Raw genomic sequence first — 19,919 nt, 5'->3', positions numbered from 1 at the left:
CCACTGCTCCTTTCCCCCATGCCATGGGTGGAGGGGAGAGACCAAATGCACCAGGCAAAGGTCACCTACCTGATGCTTCAGAAGGATTCACGGGACAAGGTCTTCTGCCCATCAAGAGGGAAAGTTAACCTGCCCCTAGAGTGTGTGAGGAAACACCTGGTGAGGCTTGCTAAGGGGCAAATAAAAGTCTGGGGTAGGTCCAGAGTAAATCCATGATTAAAGGCTATCCAAACCCATTCTTCCACTCCTAAAACAGTCCTGTCCTTATTTGTGAGAAATCATTCAGGTTTGCTTTTAAATGCACTTGGAGCAGGTGAGTTATAAGGTAAGTACACAAAGCAAATGTGTCATTTGTCACTTCTTATGCTGATGATTAAAGCAAAAGTTTTCTTTTCTCTGCAAGGAGTATTGTGAACTGAGTGCAATTGCATTAATGACAGCTGTAGCAACAACAGAACAAATATTATTTTAGTGGAAACTGAGGTGCTGGTGAAACACAATATAAGAAGCTGGAGCAGGACAGGGTTGGGATAGAGGCTCAAAATCCTGACTCCACTGACTTTGTGGGCTGAGATGTCACCCCTGAGAGAAAAGTTAAAAAAACTAGAGATGACTTCAGTTATCTGGGAGTAGGTCTGTGGTGTTACCTAACTGCTGAGGACATCCCATGAACCTCACAGCTACCTGCCTGTGTTTTGATGGCCAATTTGGAACTGAAGCAACTGATGTGGTGGAAATAATTATCTCACCATCTGATTTAGTCACTCCGGCAAGGTGTTTGCAGAACTTAGTGCTTTGTATAGGATAACAAAAAAGTAATGGGCTGGCTAATTCAATTAAAAGCAAATAACTACAGTCTAGGCACTGACAGCATGTGGGAGGAAGTGGTGTTGTTTCCACTGTGACTGGCAGTGAGTGACTAGCAAAAACAAGGTGGTTTGAGGAAGGCTTGCGTGTTAATGGCATTTCCCTGTTCTGTTTGTCAAGCAAAGGTGGGAATATAGAGTCAGAGTTTACTTGAATTGGTTCCTTTACAAGAATAGACAGGGGGCCTCCATGGGAACGGTGCCGAGTCGCCGGGGCGCACAGGCAGCCCTGAGCTCGCTGCAAGGTGCCCGTGAGTGCGAGGGGCAGGTACCCGAAATCGCTGTGGGTGAAAGGAGCAAAAGGCACCAGAGCTGGGCACAGGGCAGGTGGGAGATGGTGGTCTGGCTGCCAGGAGGGCTGAGCTGCTTTTGCACTCCCTGTCTCTGGCAGCTGGGCTCCCACTGCCTGCTGTCAGCTGGAGGCTTGTACTTAGAAAAAGTCTGCCCATGGTGTGGCTGATTCACTTTGTACTTGCAGCAGTCACAGGCCCACTTTGCAGCCAAGGGCTCAGCAGTCTGGCTGTGGTGTTGTATTTTTCCAGAAGTGAATCAGTCTCTGCCTGGTGGCTGTATCAGGCACGATAACCCAAAAATGTCTAATAGTACCTTCCTCTGTCTCTGCCTGTCTGAGTTCATCTTTCCATCATTAAAAAGATGAAAAGGCCACCTGTACTGATTTGGATGCTCCATCCTACAGGACACTCTATAGGATGGTAATTCCCTCCTACCCACCTCAGATGACTTTGCATGAGGAGAAAATATTTCTGTATCAAAACTCACTTTAAAAGAAAATTGCCCATAAATATCTAAATCCAGCCTTTCGATGACTTAATCTTTTAGTGTGTTGCAAGAGAGCCAGAACTGAGGTGCAGCACAGAGGGACAGTTTCTGGGCTTCCAAGTATGTGATGCCTCTCACACTGGACCAGGGATTCCTCTGCAGTGCCGTTCTCCTACTCACAGCTCTTACTCTGATTTGAGATCTGTCAGCCCTGGCTGGCATCAAACTCCTCATACTAAGTCAGGTTCAGCCTTCTAACAGGTCTTGTTTCTCCTCAAATACATAAGAGCAAAAATAAAGTATGTAGATTCTCCCTGTCCCACACCAGCTAATATATTTTGTCAATGGAAACACAGGGGATGTGCTCCGGACTTAGCTCTGTCATTTGAAAGATCGACAGAACAGTGTAAATCTGGAAAAGCTCAGACTTTGACTGGCATTACCTCTGGCCCATTCTGGTGTTCCCATGCTGACTTTGGTGAGTTTTTTGTCTGCATCTTGTCTTGGTTGAAATCAGACTACAAGCTCTCTGGCACAGTGTGTGGGCATTTCTCTGTCACTAAGCACTGAGATGCTCTGGTGGCTCCAGCTGGAAGCTCTGTGTGGTGCAACACTGTAAAGTCTGGGAGAAGGCAGTGAGGCGAATATAACAAATGCAGCCAAGAAGTAGCATTGCTACAGCACATCTTACAACACACAAAGCACCAGCACACGCTTGCTGGCATCCTGTAGAGCACAACCATCCTGGCTATGCTGGGTGCCTTGGGAGACAGAGCCTGTAAGTGCGTCCTGCAACATCCTCTACCACCAGACACAGGGGCATCTCCAGGAAAACAGTGAGAGGAGAGGCAGAGGGACTCCTGTGCAATCAGAGATGCCTTAATGCCACCGGATGTGTACCCAAAATCTCTCCAGGATATTAAAAAACTTCACGACAGCATAACCCAAGAATGTGCCCCAAGCAAAGCTAACAAGAGCACGGCTATGTGATGCACATGTCCACACAGGTCCAGCCATTCCAGGGCTTTGCAGCCCCATGTTCTCAAACCACATCCACAGCTGATGGTATTGGATGTTTTGGCTGTCTGAAATAGTCTTCATTTCCAGCTGCTTCTGAGAAGGGCAGCTCCTGCTGCTCAGTAATGGGGATTGCATGAGCTGGGCACTGCTGAGAGGGACCAGGATGCTTCACCTGCAGGTAGAACCCTTATTAGTGTTGGGAGCCTGCCGGAAGAGAGAACAGCTACTCGACCACGTTTACTCACACCAAAGGGTAGTTCCTTTTGTTCTGTGGTTGGCATCAGGAACTTCACACCAGTGATTTTTTTTTTAAGTTGTTTTTTTCTCTTACCCAGTTTGAATGGAGCTGCCTCCTGCTCTTCCTTCCCCATTGCTTGTTTATTCTCACTTAGTACTTCTGCCTCCCTCTAATTCAGAAGCACTGGCTGAGGAGGGAGGCAAGGTGGCTCCCTGGTGTTCATTTCTTTGCAACAGCTACACTTTTGCTAACTGTGCTGGTTTGGCTTTGACAAACAGCAAAACAAACTCCTTGGTGTTTGCATGGCCCTGCCCCATGTAAGACCCCTCTCCAGCCCCATGGTATGTGGGAAGCCCTCGTCCTGGGTGATGGGAAAGTCTTTGGCCCCACACTCTCCAGCACCTCATTGCAGCCTGGGCAATGCTCACAGCAGCAGCACCTCGGGAACTGAGCTGCATCCCAAGTGGAAGTGTTTGTGTTTTCTCCTTCTTGTTTGCCTTTTTTTTTTTTTTTTTTATTTCCCAATGCTGCCACAGGTCTGTCTGCTTTGCCTCTGCCTGTCAATAAGTTTGGGCTGTGGGACAATAAGCATTCTGTTTTGCAGAAGAAATAGGGAGTTTTGTGACATTTGGAATTTGGGCTTTTGTTTGCTGTCTAGTTTGGTTGTTTTTCAATTCAGCAAGGGATGGGGGGAAAGCAGGTTTTCATTACGATTTTTCTTGGGGGGGGAAGTCTCTAAGAAACAATAAAAATAAAGTAATGTAAAATAAAGTAAAATAAAGTAAAATTAAATGAAATAAAATAAAACAAAATAAAATAAAATATAAAATAATAGCAAAGGGAAGCCATTCAAAAGTACTTCACATCATTAAGAAAGTTTGAAATCTGGAGTGGGGGCCTGGCCCAGTCCAGTCTCCCCAGTCACCTGCCTGCTCTGGTGTTGACACCTGGCCATGCATGGGTGCAGCTGACTCAGCAGAGATACTGAGATGCCCAGACAACACTGTCCCTGGAGGCAGCAGCCAGGGATGTGCAAAGGAGGCTTGAACCCGATGGAGAAGAGGCTCACTGGTGGGGAGGATGCCTCTTCACCTCTGCCAAAATCAGTGACTTCAAGGCTCAGCCCTCAGCCTGCTGGGAGCACTCCTGGCTCTCCAGAGCTCTATAGGTGCTCAGAGAAAGCTCAGCAGAAGGGATGCCTCTCCAGGAGCTGGGGTTGGTCCTGTGTGATGCAGCTGGAGTGTGGTTTTGGGTGCTAAGGCAGCGAGGCAGGGCTGGAGGCAAAGCTGTTCCTGCAGGCTGGGGCCCCACTGCCGGCGCTCATGGCAGCACAGCAGGGCTAAGCCGCTCAGGGGCTGGGTGTGCAAAGCTTGGCTTCTAAAAACAGGAGACTTACTCAGAAGCAGAATCCAGAACTTGCCTTTACTCCAGCTCTTTTATATATAGTCCTCATTTCTCCTGATTTTACTTCAGCAGTCGCTGTATGAATTGCAGCTCTGAAGTGTGTGTAGCAGGGTGCAGGGACAACTGAGTGCTGCTGGCCAAGCTGGAGATGCTCTTTTGCTCCTGGGTGTGGGGTTCCCTCTGCAAAGGCCATGTTGGAGAGCAGACTTCATCCTCCAGATGGTTGTTAGGGGGGGTGTCTGGGGCTTATATCACCTTAAATGAAAGTAGGGCTCTTCTTTTTCTCCAGGGATAGACCAAGAACACTTTTATTAGTGTTTCCCTTCCTGTTGCTGTTTTTCTGAGTTCTTTCCCTCCTCCCCAACCCCCCAATTTTTTAAAGAAACATAGTCAAGCTGCAAAACTAAGAGGTTTGTTTCCCTTCAGTGCAGAATGATGCAGAGTGTGGATTATTCCTCCAGTCTTTTCAAGGGAGGTGTCTGATGCTGAGAAGAATGTTAGCTCAAAACCTGTGCTCAGGGAGAAGGAAAGAGAGCAATGGTGGTTTGACCCTACCTCCAGGAACGCTGGTGGCAGCAATAGGCCTCCCACTTTATCTGAAACTCAGCAGATCCCCCGATCCACCACCAAATGTCCCAAGGACCCCAGCAGCTGGACCAATGGTGGGATGGTGCCTTGTGGCTTTGGGGTTGCTCTGAGAGGCTGGTGTAGGTCCAGGGCCTTGGGAGTTGCTTTTGACTGGAAAGAGCAACCATCACAAGTCCCAAGGAGCTGCAGCGTTCCTGCTGCCCTTTCCCAGCACACAGCATGGTGATGGGAATTGGTGCTGCTTTCACTTCAAGGATTCCCAAACTGATGAATCCAGGCCTCTGTTTGTGACAGCAATTCAGAACACACATAAATGGGGGGCTGGCTTATTTTTCTCTTGTCATTTTTATAAAGCTATGGCAACATAAACAGGGATTCGTAACAGACAGAAGAGAGTTCAATGGAGAGACATGAATCCTTGGCCCATGTGATTATAAGCAGAGATGAACAGAAATGTTTATCTCTCTTCAAACACTGAGGCTACCCTACTTGGATTTAGGGAATTTAAAAGCAAGGGATATCTTTCTATACTGGTCACTTAAAGAATCAACCTGATTTTCCTCTTTCCAGCAGTAACAATGTAACTTCTGAAAAAGTAGCACATCCTATATGAAGTCTTCTAATTCAATTAATAGAAGCAGGGCACAATCAGCACACATGCAAGCAAAAGACACATACGTAAATCAGGTCATCTTCATGTTGGAGTCAAAATCAAAACAGACACTAAAAAACCCAAACCAAACATAAGCCCTCAAAAAACTCACAGGTTTGATTTCACCTCATGTGAAAGTGAGCTTGAGGCCATCAAACAAGAACTTTCAGGCATTTGGTGGCTCAATTTTTATTAATGCTCTGTCTAGACAGCAAACCAAAATGAGGTTAGCAACTGCAGTTGCTTCTAATAAATGACATTTCTTGCCCTCAGAAGTTTCCTGTCTATAGTCAATGGGGCAAGTGGCAGAAGAATGGAAACATTACTAACTAGATCACTCCCCGGCCACTTTTGAAAAAGTGACATAATGAGGGGGTTGATAAGAAAATATTACAGTTTTGATAGCTGAAAAAAATTTAAAAATACGGACAGCATTTTTTGAATGGAGTCGTGTGCTTACAAGACCTGGAAATCACACCATGGACCCCTTTAGAGTCTTAGGCATGAGACTGGCACCTGCCCTGTGCACTCAGGGCCGCTGTAAGGAGCCTTTGGGGTGCCCAGCTTCAGGAAGGCCCCATGACTCTCCCTCATGAGCCCATTTCTCAGATTTCGCCCTTGCCCAGGTAGTGCTGTCCTAGCTGGTGGCTAAAGGAGCATTTCCAGGAGCTGATGGTGCTCCCTGTTTGTCCTTGCTCACAGGCAGATGAGACATGAAGGGTCAGCACAGCTGCAGACGGGGCTGGTGGCTTTTCCAGCCCTGCGTTGACAGTCAAAGTCTCAGTGTGGGGGCTGCAGAGATGTGGTGTTGGTGGGGGCTTGTGGCACCAATTCACAGCCTGTCAATGTCCCAAGGACCCCAGCAGCTGGACCAATGGTGGGATGGTGCCTTGTGGCTTTGGGGTGGCTCTGAGAGGCTGGTGTAGGTCCAGGGCCTCGGGAGTTGCTTTTGACTGGACAGAGCAACCATCACAAGCAAAACTAAACAACCCCAAGCCCCAGCAACCTATTTTTGTGAGCAATTGCATCCAGTAGCCTCATTAAGAAGGAAATGCCAGAATTCTGGATGAGGATTGGGACTGACTGGAGTGATCCCCCACCATGTCCTCCCAGGGCTGGGTACCTCTGTGGGTGCAAAAGGAGGCTAAAATGGTTGAAGAATGAAAGCATGGCCATGAAAGCTCTCTTTGACAAGCTAGGGAAGAAGAGCAGAGATAAGGGACGGTTTTGGCACAGGTCTCAGAATACAGAAAGGCCTCATGGCCCGTGATTCAGAGGTGCTGGTCACTGCTGCAGTGTTGTCTGAAGTGGTGGGTGTTGAGCTTCTCAGAAAGTCAACCTTTATTTACAAACCCACTCATCACCTACAAGCCTGCTTATTTACAAAGCCTGTTGATAAAAGTACCTCTCCTTGAACTCTCAAAGGGAATCTCTTTAATCACAGAAGTCTCACATTGCTTCTTTGATTTGGGTTGGTTTTTCTTTTATTTCTATTTTTCGTTTCACTTACAGTATTTTGCAGACAGAGGAGAATACTATGAAGGCCACATGGGCAAATTTAAGAGATGTCAGCATTTGACTTGTTTGTGCAGAGCTTGTGTGCCTGGGTATGTGGTTCCCGTAGCTTAAGGAGACAGAAAGGGAAGGGACAGCAAACTTAAGCAACAAGATGGGAGTCCATTTCATTGGACCCTTTCTGGCTGTAGCCTGATGCTTCACCTCCCAGAGGAACTCTGAATTACCATCCTTAAGATTGGTCCTCACCTAGTATGTCCCAATATGCTCCAGGCACTTTCCTCCTCACTGCTTCCCTTTCCCACCACCACCATCTCTAAGACACAACTTCTCCCTCCCTCTCTCACCCCCCATCCCACCCCAAGCCATGTCTGCCCTCCCCTCCACCCCCAGCCCCTGCCTTGCCCCCAGCAGCTCTGGGTCTCAGGCTGCTGCTGCCAGCACTGCTGGTGCCTGCGGTGGGAAGATTCCTTCTGGCTGAGACCCCACCAAGACCCACTCCCTGGGGCTGCAACACAAACTTCCGTGCAGGGGGGCTCAGGTGCAGACCCCAGGGGGGCTCATGGGGAGCCCTGGGTGTGGAATAAAGATAGGGAGGATTTTTTTAGTTGTCCAGCTCTAGGGAGTGCTGTGATCAGGATGATTTATTTCTTCAGAGGTTTATAACTTAGCAAAATTTGGATGGAGGTTTTTTGCAGGCAAGCAGCACATTCCTGACACCCAAGCCAAAGTCCTGCCACATTTCAAGTCCTTCTTCCAAAGCCTGGGGAGATGAGGAAAAGGTCACCAAATTTCTTGAAGCATGGAGTGGGGGAGAAAGAGTATATTTTCTTCCAGCTAAATGATCAGCAACTACTTAAAATTTCCAGGCAAAGAAAATAGACTGGGGCAGACTCCAACCTGGGATATTTTTGACCAAAATTACAAGCAACTGTAACTGAGAAGCAAGAGGCAACTGCTGGATTTCCTTGTGTCCCATTTTTGCATTTTTTCAAAGACTGAAATTGCTGTACAGTGTATTTGCTGTGGTTGGGAAGAAGCAGAACCCTGTTTTGCTTCTCCCTCCACCTCCCTTTTTTTCTGAATGAAAGTGTTTTACAAATGAAAAATGAGGTTTCCTGAAATGATGGGTTGCTTTTTATTCTGAGCTGGCTTCCATGAAATATATTTGTGAGCCTTTTGTCGTTATCTCTGAACTTGCTGGAGGGTGACAAGGAACCATACTGTCCTGGTCAGCCTGGCCAGGCAGAGACCAGCGGGGCATTTGAGGAGGTTCTGGGCAGCCCCAGGAAAAGCTTGTCCCCAGATTCAGAATCAAACCTGCTTCTCCTTAGGGCCTGATGGACATCTGGGGAGGCAGAGGCTGCAGGAGGGCTGTGTCCCTGTCACACCACGAGGCTACTGTCCCAGCCAGCACACAATCCTCATGACATCCTGGGGAAAGGCTTGGCTGCCTGGGTGTCATCATCACCCCATTTGGACACCAAAGGGTTCTGGTTCCCCAGACCAGAGCAGGGGAAGGTGTCCCTGGACTGCTCACCAGGTATGACCTGCACTTGCCCTGAGTGCTGCTGGCTAGCTCACTCTTCCATATGCTTTCTGACTCATCTGCAACACTTGTCTCTGAGTCTTCACGCTCTGCCTCTTCATTGAACTCCCATTGTGTCCTAGCCCCTCTTTCCCCTGCTGCCCTAGAGTGCCACCAGGAAGGGTGGCAGGTGTCCCATTCCCTGGAATGAAAGAACACCAGTGCCTCCAGAAATGCAGCTTGACCTGCATGGCCCTCTGGGCAAGTGAGATAGTGAGGAGACCGTGGGCATGTATTGGAAAGGGTGGGCCAAGGCCACTGTGTCTGTGCCTGGGAACAGCTGACACTCACGAAGGAAGGCTCCATATGGGAATGGAGGCACCCCAGTACACTTAGAGGTACTCAATTAACTCAAGGAGCAGCAAAACTCTCTCAACTATGAATGATAAACTGTTGCATGGGTTAGGATAATAGTCTGAATGGCACAGGAGCACAGGAGCTAAAACTTGTAAAAAAACCCCAAACTTGCTCACTCTCTCTAACCTGTGGACTCATTGCCACAAAGCATTGCTGAGGCAAAAGCTCCACAGAAAAATAAAAAGCCTGGTAAATCAACCCCTTACCCCTCATCTATATGGCTGTTGTGAAGAGCAGAGCAGTACAGCAGATGAAAACCCCTCTTGGGGCAGTCTTGTGCAGGTGGTAAGAGCTGCAGGGATACTGCAGTGGAATCTTCCACCAGGTATGCAGGAAGGGTAGACGATGTCCCATGAAGCTGGAGCACTTATTCCTCCTCATGCTTAGGAAGGCATTGTGCTTTTTAGAGCAGTCCTAGCTTCAGTTTTCATCCTGTGGGACCAACATAAAAGCAAAAGGATGTGTATTTGTATCTGTGAGCAGGGGTAGATCTACTCATGGACAGGTCTGAGGAGACTGAACCTTTGCTCACCTTTAGCTCCTGCTGGTGTTGCTCCCACCACACATCCTCTTCTTTCCCAGGGCCAAAATGGCACAGTTTCAAATGGGATATAACAGGATGTGTAAAACAGATTCTGTTTTGCCACAGAGAAAACCTTTGTTACGTTGAAGTTAAGCTGAAATATTACACTGGTGAAAAGTGTAAATTTTTTAAAGAAAGAAAATATATTGTCACTGCAAAATCCCCCTCAGGTAACACCCCCTCCAATAAATCAAAGATATATAAAACCTATTTCCCATAAAAGTCCAAGCAAAACACAAACCCCAAAAGGACCAACTAGCCCCAAGACTCTGACAAAATGGCAGCAACTGAGTTTTATTGGAATATAAGGAACTGAATAGATGTAAACACAAACAAAATGCAGATATGGGAAGTGGGAAGAAAACACAAAAACACCCCAACAAGATGAAGAATAGAAGGAAATAAACATTTGGGGCATCATTCCAAAAAGCCCACACTTTGTGGTGTGAGTCACTGCAAATGATGCTCCACCAGCCCACTGTGTCTTTGTTCTTCTCCCTGCTCTCTGCAGCATGATAAAAGCACAGGAAGGATGTTTGATGGCAAATTGGCCTTTGGCCACTTTCAAAGGAGAGTAATTTAGTGAGATTCACTCATATTTGTATAAGCTGAAACAAAAAAAAAAAAAAAAAGAACAACATGTGTAAAGCAACCAGACTGATCTTGCAAGCACACTTCATTTTGGATCTGGCTGATGGGAAAAACAGTCCATTAGAGAGAATGTGACACTATGAATACAGATAACACCTCCCAGCAAGCCTCAGACACCTATTTCTAGATGACTGTTTACCACCATGTGGCCAGTTGTGGCTGACCATGTTGTGTGCAAGTCTGATTATTACAGCCCTAGTGTATCAATTTTACTTTTCTTAAATATCGGTGTGTATGGGGGAGGGGCGGTGTGTGTCTGACTCGCCCTTCATTTCTGTAGCACAATGGAGTAGTCAGCTTAGACCAGAATCTGTGAGCTGTTTTTCCCAAAGAGGTCATCCTGACAAAAAGGCTCCCCAGAAAGGTGGAACCATTTTTATCAGTGAGTGTTAATCACTCACTATCATTGGTAAAAGCTCGCTAGTCAGACTGAAGGTCATAAGAAACAGAGGAAACCCACAACCTTTCTGCAGTTATTTGAGTGACGTGCTGCTCCCCGAAAGGCTGAGAACGCTTTTGAAGACTGAGTAGTTTCTCATTCATGAGAACTAAGTTGGTTTTACTGTTTGTTTGTTTCCTTGTTTTTGGGGGCTTTTATTTTTTCTTTCTTTTGTTTTTTTGCTTTTAAACTTGTCTTACAGATAAAACCTGACACAATTCACCACAGGCAGGAAACCCTGGAGGGTGCGGTCTGCTGGGTAGAGCAGAGGCCCAGGGCTTTCAGGGCTTCCATCCCTGACTTGCTGGCTGCTGGGGGTGAGTCACATCCTTGCGCCACAGCTCCTGGGGATGTGGTGGTACACCAGGTGGGACAGGTCTGCTATTGAACACAGCCAGTGCCAGGCACATGGTTTGGGGGCTGTCAAAGCCAGTGGGTGGTGTCTGTTGGCTTTCACAAGTTCTGGTGTTCATCCCTGCAAATTGCATTCGGAGTCAGAGATCAAAGGTGCCAGAAAGCGCCACAAGAAGCCACGATGGATTTGCAAATTGAGTTTTCAGTATGTTCATAGATTGTGTGTGAGGGTGGCAGAGGAGTGAGAGCACCTCTGCCTTCACTGTAGCATCAAGAATGACTTGTCATGTATGAGCCACCCAGATGTTCCACGACTCTGCTCCAGGAGGACTTCAGGTTCATGTCTCTGCTCTTGCATCAATGCATGAGGCCACAGGCTGATCTCATGTCAGGAGGGGAACTTTGGGCTCTGTGTCCCACCTCAAGCGGGGCTGCTTTTGACCCTTCCAGCCCTAGACCATGCATTCTTTGTCCCTATACTGTTCCTTGTTCCAGACCCTGTATTTGGCAATCATCTGCTCAGTGGTCTGATGCCACAGATGATGAATTTGAGGCAAAGGTGAAGTGCTTGGCCAGGGTGGTGATGCCAGCCTCACACTCCTCAGAGCCAGATGTTTCCAGATTTGCAGTTCCTCAATCCCACAGCAGAATCCACTCCGAACATCATAAGAGCACATCAGCTGCATGAAGAGGCATCTACACAAGTTGTTAGAAGTTAGAAGTTCATATTTTAACAATCCTTAGTTGCAACACTTCATCAGTCTTTGAAACTGAGATGTTGATCTTCACCTGTCCTCAGTTCTCACTTTCAGCAATAAAACACCACTTGGCTCCTTTTTTCTGACCAAAGGAAATTCGTGGACTCAATCATAGAATGTTTAGGCTGGAAGAGACTTTAGGTCTCACCTAGTTCCAGTCCCCCTGCCATGGTCAGGGACAGTTTTCACTAGACCAGGTTGGTCAAAGCCTCATCCAACCTGGCCTTGAACACTTCCAGGGAGGGATGGAGCAGCCAAAACCTCTCTGGGCAACCTCTTCCAGTGTATAACCACCCTCACAGTAAAGACTTTCTTTCTAATATCTAATCTAAACCTCTCCTCATTAATTTTTAAGCCATTCCCCCTTGTCCTACCACTATACATCCTTGTAAAATGTCCAGATCTCTTGCAGGCCCCTTTTAGGTACTGCAAGGTGCTAAATGGTGTCCTCTGAGCCTTCTTTCCTCCAGGCTGAACAACCCCAACTATCTGAGCCTGTCTTCATAAGAGAGGTGCTCTCAGAGGGGACCTCTGATCATCTTGGTGGTCCTCCTCTGGATTTGGTCTAACAGGTCCACATCTTTCTTGTGTTGAGGGCCCCAGAGCTGGATGCAGCACTGCACGTGGGGTCCCACAGCAGAACAGAGCAGAGCTGAGGGGCAGAATTCCCTCCCTCGCTCTGCTGGCCATGCTGCTTTGGATGCAGCCCAGAACATGGCTGGCTTTCTGGGCTGTGAGCGGACATTGCTGGAGCTTCTTGTCCACCAATTCCTTCCTGCACAGCCCAAACCATGGGAATTGGGACTCCTTACCATAGTGCAACCTATAGGAGCCTGCATCCCATCTTAGGTGTCAAAATCTGCTTGTGAAGCTAGGTGCAAAAAACAATGGGATTGGTACCGGAAAAGTCGGCATGCAACTCCTGATTCACTATGGGGTAGGTCCCCAGGTACATTCAGGAGGCTGGACTGAACTATGGATTAACACAGCCCAGGTGGGTCTGTGTAATGAGTACTCTCAGGAGCAGAAAACCACACATACACAGAACATACTGGCACTGGCACACAGGGACCCCAGAGAGTGGAGTTTATCAGGGTTTAGGAAGAGTTTCAACATTCACACAATATGGGACCCTAAGAAAAACTGTTCATTTTGCCCATGAGCGAATCCATGAACCATCTGGGTTTGTAAAGCTCAAACTGACTACAAGACCTAGAAATCAGTTTTCCCATTTGACTCAACGCTTAAATAATGACCCAAAAAAGTCAACCTGGGCAGTGCTGCAGCACAAGGATAAAATGTGCCTGCGACAGGTGCCTTCCTCAGAGATGGTACAGGAACTAGTCCAGTTGTGCTGATCATTTTGGAAATTTCAAAATATAGAGTAGGTTTTATCCTTGTGAGACAGAAAATTTTACTGGAGTTCATCCTACTAAGTTTTGTTGCATTTTTAATTATTACAAAGAATCATCTCACCTCCTGCACCATGATATCACATTCTCCTGTTCTCCAGCACGAGTAGGTGGAGATGTCTGAAGAGATGGCAATGGAGATTCCCTTTCCTGTGCAGGCTGTACCAAAGAGAGCTAGAACAGGTGCCTACCAACATTTTTTACCCAAATGGTTCAGAGTTCTCTCGTCTCTCCTAACTTATTTTCAAACCTATGTCTGCCTGTATTTATGTAAGGTTCTAAAAATAAGTAGCGCCGTTCACATTTTGCATTTGAATTATCTGCTGAATATCTAAAAAAGATAAGCTGGAACGGGAAGCCCCTCTGTGAGCAGAAGTACAACCTAGTTAAAATGAGTGAAATTTATCAGAAAAAATGAGTAATGAGCAGTGAGAAAAACCTGTCTCATTTCGCTAATTTTACTTTATAAATTATCTGATTTGACATTCTGTGCTAAAAATCTGCTTATGAACCAAGAAAAGCTAGGCATGTGCTTCACGTGGTCAAAGCAGAATCTGTGGCTGCATTAGTACTGCAGGATGAAACCCTGTGCCACCAAAATGAAGACTCATGGTTGTTTCTAGATCATCGTGTATTTAGAAATAACTGGGTACACCAGGCTTCAGGTGTGAGTCCATGCTGAGCCCCCTGGTTATCTGCAGTCACATCAAAACTGCAGTAATTTCACCACACAGGTGCCATCAAAGCATGGAAGCATGCAGCACAGCTTTTCCTTCCCCTACCTGCACCCTATTTCAGGAATAAAGGAAAAGATAAAATGAGTGAAGAGATAATTCTTAATCCTTAACTGGTATTTAATGCATTTTTATGAGTTATAGTGAGACCATCAGCCCATTTTATTTGTGCACTTTTGCCTGGGACTGGCAATGAACTTTTAGTATTAAAAGTTTTTTTCACAAGAAAGAGGTGAAAGGCTGCCAGAATAGGCTATAAAACTAAGCATGTGTTAATAGCATCTGTTACAAATAAAGCTGGATTCCACTTTCCATTGTCTTACTCCTTTTTCCTCAAGTTATTTAAATTTTCCAATTCAAAAGGAATTTGGCTGAAGATTTCCCTTACTTGGTCTTGAGCTCAAGGAAGGCTGCTTGCAGAAGAGATGTACAAAACCTACTACAAATCTTTAAATAGTGGGGTTGGGAGAGGAAAGGAATACAGTAGTCTTCCGGGATGTCCAGACTAGAAGCAATTAGGTACAACAAAGAAGCCCACTCAGTCCCCCTGTTTGCTCCCCCAAAAATCCTGCAGCAGATCTGTCGATGCAGCTGCTCCAAAAGCTGTTCTGTGCAGTGATAAATGCCACGAACTGTGGCATTTAAGTTACTCACCAAGGCACATTGTTTTAAAAGACTTCAAGGTTGCACTGGTGATTCTCCAAAGGAAAGCCCCCTTGGGTTGTCATGTAATACTGAAAGGAATATATAATTTACGTGATAAACACCTTGTTCTGAAATAAATATACCATTTTGGACCCAATCTCTTCGTTAAAGACAAGCTTTTAGATCTCTGCAGCTCAAAACAGCACAAGAGAAATGGAACTGAATTGCACATATCTCCTCTTTAACCCTTGGCAGTACTATATAAAACCAGAACTTAAACAAGGTGAAGACAGAAATGGCTATCGTGTTCCCTTATGAAACTGTGTTCCCTGTTACTCCGAGTTTGCTTTTCATTTCATGCCAAAAAAACTCTAGTAAGTTAAGCTAAGTCAGTAAACAGCCTGCCAATTGCACGAAGCCAAAATACTCAACACGTAACTCAGCTCGTGCTAAATTACTTTTGCCTACAATTAACCATCAACCTCCCTTTTTTATGGCTCTCTTTAAGAATGTTGAAGGAAGCAAAGTGTCCTGTGTTAGCACTGCAGAAGCATTTCTAGCTATGGCCAAACTCATGTGTGTACGCTTTGTACTAATGTTTGATACAGAAAACTAGGAGAATTGCTAATGAGGCCATGGCAGGTAAATCGGACCATCTCTTTATCGCTATATGGACAGGCTGGAATGTAACTAAGGATGTGTTTGTCTTTGAGCAGTAAATACAACAAATTCTCTCCTAAAAAAATCTTTTGAAGGAATTTACAAGTTACAATTATTTTTATTTTCAGATGAGTGTAGTCACCCAGAACTCCTCCAGTTACACAGCTAGACCAGAAATGCCGAAGGACCGAAGTGCTAGTTGAAGTCTATCATCATGTTAAACGAATTCCCAAATATTTCACCCTATCTGGAAGGCTGACTAATTCAAATTATATTTGCATCTTACTAGTTAAATAATGCATGTGCTGTGGCTTGTTTTGACAGTAGTCAGAGTCTATTACTAACTCCTGAGTAATGCTAACATTTTAAGTGCCGTACAGGAAGTACAGTTCCCAAGAACCAGAAGCAGATTGCAGATACTAGATATCCTCAGGGGTCTCTCCCTGTATCCCTGGATAAGATGCACCTCATCAATCAGATCCAGAGAGCCAAAGCTGTACATGGTTAAAGATCCAGATGTGAATTCTGAGTCTCAGGCTTCAGCAGGGGCACTGCATTCAATTTTCAGTTTCAGTGTGTTCTGATGAGGTTAAAGATCTTTTCCTTGTAATTTTTATAGATACTATGCAATGATAAGAGCAAAATAGCAGTTATGTTTATAGTGTGTAAAACATGCAAACCCCCTCATTTCTAGTGAGTCTAGAAATGTTTTGATACAAAGATCAGTATTTGCATCTATTGATACAATCCATATTTAATATCCTCAGGAAAAACACAGCTAAGAGCATTTTAGCTGGACACATCCAAAGCTGTGGTCTGGAGCTGACAAATGTGGTCTGGCAGTAGGTTTGGAAGTATAAATCCCCTGTGCAGGACTGTCTCTGATGATTATGGTAACCATGGCAAAAGATTCTTGAAGCTTCCTTCTTCATGGGGCCAAAACTGTATCTAGGAAACTGCAATCTTCTACCTTCTCTTAGATTAGAAACAGAAAATGCCTATCAGTACCTTCAACATTACAGATGAGTTGGATTTCAATACATTCAATATTAAAAAGGAGTTGAGTTTGTGCATACTTTTAAGATAAATTTCTTAGGGCATTGCTTAGCTAAGTATTCGACTTTTGCACTTTTGTTTTCCTTCTCAGGCTCAGCAGTGAAAGAGCTCCATGAAACTCTTCTATCATGATTTTTTAGAATATTGCCATTACCTCTGCCTTGATATCAACAATCAATTCTTATTTTTTTCCCCCTGAACATACACAGGCCTATTCCATCTGTATCTCACTACTTACCAATAGAGCAGGCAAACATCCTAGTGCTTCAGAAATGTTTTTTGGTTCTGGATGGCAAAAGTCTGCCGGGGTAGAAAACAAAAACAAATCTCCTTTTCACCATAAAGTACTCTCTCTTCAGGGAGATGCAATAGCCTTGGCAAAGGTTGAGAGACTGGACCTGTTTTACAAGGCCAACAGTCACACGTTATGGAGCAGCCAAAAGCCCCCTGCAAGGCACAACTGCTACTTATTTCCTCCTGTTGCCACACAGTGAAATTAAACTGCTCAGAGTCCTGGGAAGATGCAAGGGGTTTAGCACACAAAATTCAACAGGCCTGATCCTCAGTCATCTCATGCCTATTCTTATCCTTAAAATTCAGCACAGGCATTGAAATCAGCAGGACTGTGGTTCTTTCTGTATTAATAAATCAAGGAGCTTTTTAAAAGCTATAGGAAAATGTTAAAATTGAACAATGTCACACTATGATCACATTTCATAAATGATTTCTAAAGAATGTCAATTAAAAATACATTTTGTGAGTGAGAAGGAACAGGATTTCTTCATTATTTTACACTACTTATTTGAGCTATTCCATAAAGTTAACCCTCACATATGCAATGACTTTCCCTTATATTTATGTATTTTTTCCATCACTTTACAGAGGGATTAAAATATTTTCTCCTGTCTTGTTCCCGAATTACACTGATGCAGCATTTACTTTTTATTTCCTCTTTGCCCACCTCTTGAACTACTCATGACTATTCAAAATAAATGTCAAAATACAGTCATAGAAGAATGCCTCAACATCTCCAGAGGCTGAATATCTCAACACAGCGTATTATGGCTGAATTTTCCTGTAAGTCTTTACTTTAAGTCAGATATATTTTACAGCCTTATTAATCTCTCTATTTTTTCACTTATGTAAGAAATAAAGCTCTCAAGGCTTTTATTTCAGTGACAATTTTTTCCCAGTTTGTATCAATTTTAGATCTTTCTAGAGGTTCAAAGTTCATGTAATAATTAACTTTATTTTCCTTGTACTGTTTTCAGCATTTACCTTGCTTTAAATGTCAGAGCCTTTCACTTCTGTTACTTTGATTTCCTTGCTGCATCTCTTCTCTGCAAGCTGTAACTGATGGTGTGGTCTCCCTGTCTTTTCCCACTTCCAACAACCATTTTTAAACCTAATTGTATCTTCTAACAGTTTTTTATTGCAAAACCCACACTGACCACTTCTTGTTTTTTGTAATGTTCTTTTCAGAGGAACTGCAGCCTGCTGTACATTGGCTATGAAGCCTCAGCAGTCCCAACATCCCTTCCATGCAAAGGGATTCCAATACCTCCTGTTGCAGCATGATGCTCACTGAGTTCCTTAATACACAAAGGATTTATTCAAATGCAGTGCTTTGACTTGACTGTGAACATTTACTCATATCAGATGGAATTCAAGGAATTTTTTGATTGATTCCACATTTTTCTTGTTGCTGTCAATGTGATGTTCTGAAGTGTAAGTTACTTCAGAGAAGCACCTACACGGAAGTCTGACTTTAGGTTTTTAAGACAAGCAACAAGCTGCTGTAGTAAAAGATCAGTATGAGAATGATCTTACAATAAAAAGATGTCTAAATGCATGTTCAGACAGTACACACAACAGAATAGGTTTTCAATACTTAGAACATGTCCGACACAAACACAGAAATTGCAAACTAGCAAAATTCAAAGAAATAATATTTCTTGGAAAGTGAGGAATTCAAGAAGATATTTTGACCGTATTTCTTAATATTTTATTATTTTGAAGTGAAATCTTTCACAGAACTGGATGACTATTTCAGTTAATATCAGCAGTTGAGACTATGGCCACCACAGAATGGACACTTAACAAAACAACATTGCTCCAGATACCTAATGATGATAACATATATTTGATGTCTCACACTTCCATTCAACATGCTGCTACTACTCACACAAAACTTTTTAACAAGTAACTACATGTGCATCAAACTTTCTACAAAATTACATATTATAGGAATTGTATGCTGCATTTTTAAAGCACATAATTGAGCTGGCATAATAAATGAAGTGACATTAAGAAACTGTTTGAAAACTATGCAGTATTCCTGAAATGATTTACTCAAAATGACTGTAATTACAGAAAGAATATATTATTACTGCATTATTTAATTCCAAGCATGATATCAGTTATAAAATTAAACCCATTTGTTACCCCAAAAACAACTGCCACAAAACTGTTCTCTCCTGAATCCCTATTTCCACCCTATAAATCCAATAACTAGTAGTGAAAAGAGGTAAAGAGGACTGACTAACAAGAGGAAAACAATGGTAGTAAGCCTGTAAGAGCAAGGAAAGACAAGAAGAGTAAGAAGGAAGAAGCAAAACAAATGATGTATTGTGCTCCTCCTTATTATGTGAGAAGCTATTAATTATTCAACTCTTAACACCAAAGAATATTTTACCTGGACGTTTTTTCTACTAATCTTAAAACTCTGAGTGCTTTTCTGTTAATTGCCAATGAAAGCAGATTTCAGATGTGAAGGCTACTATCAATACTCAAATAGAAGGGAGAAACACGAGAGACAGCAACATGTTTAATTAAAAATAAATAAGAAAATAATCCCCCCCCAAGAAATCAGACTTCCAAACACAGAAACTGTAGATGAGAAAAAAAAAAGTAACCATTTTTAAATGAAAAAGAAGCAATGTACTTAATATGGTATCTGGATATTTATTAGTCAGCTCTAGGGCGGAATGCTTAATACATACTTTTCGATAGTTTATAGAATTTGTGTCTTCCAGTCAATTCATTATCACTCTACACCTAGAGATTAAGATTGATATACTGAACAACATGACTAATACTCAAATCTAAGCTGACATTTGCTAAAAATACATTTCAATGTATTTTTAACAAGTGAAACTGAGACTGCAGAACAATTATGGATATTTCTTCATGAACAAGTGTATGTAAACAATATTGACTTAATTCCCTCCACAGAGAATTTTAATACAGCAGACAGAAAACCATTTTATCAAAGTATGTAGGAACACAAGTTTTACTCAGCAGGATACCCCACAACATTACTGAGAAAGTTGTATCTCAATTTATTTTCCAGTGGAATTCTTTTTCGTTTTTTAGGTTTTCAAAGGAAATGAAGTAGTTCAGAAAATATACACGATGTTTAAGCACATTTGTCTGCATTGTGTTGTTGTCTATGTTTTCATCATGGCTGATGAAGAAGCTTGGAAACAGGTCAGCTGCAAGTGCATGCTGCTTTTGAATTTGTTTAGCAGCTCTTCTAGTAACCTGTAAAGGGAAAATATTTACAACTTTAGAAGATTCTGAAAAGGGAACAACTACTGCAAGTTTTGATTATTCCGTC

At 43.8% G+C, this 19,919-nt stretch overlaps 1 protein-coding gene across 1 annotated transcript in view; it reads right to left on the bottom strand.

Moving 5' to 3' along the window:
* Positions 1–18,282: 18,282 nt before the first annotated feature.
* The window catches only part of EXOC2 (exocyst complex component 2), a 127,351-nt gene continuing 125,714 nt past the window's right edge, over positions 18,283–19,919 (bottom strand). Inside the window, exon 28 of the mRNA XM_030265431.4 lies at positions 18,283–19,843. Coding sequence (XP_030121291.4) covers positions 19,750–19,843 — 94 coding nt within the window. The 3' untranslated portion in view covers positions 18,283–19,749. The remainder of the gene's footprint in view (positions 19,844–19,919) is intronic.

The sequence above is a fragment of the Taeniopygia guttata genome, chromosome 2, assembly GCF_048771995.1.
Source record: "Taeniopygia guttata chromosome 2, bTaeGut7.mat, whole genome shotgun sequence".
NCBI lineage: Eukaryota > Metazoa > Chordata > Aves > Passeriformes > Estrildidae > Taeniopygia > Taeniopygia guttata.
Note: the sequence above shows the minus strand (reverse complement) of the source record. Positions and strands in the feature narration are given on the sequence as shown.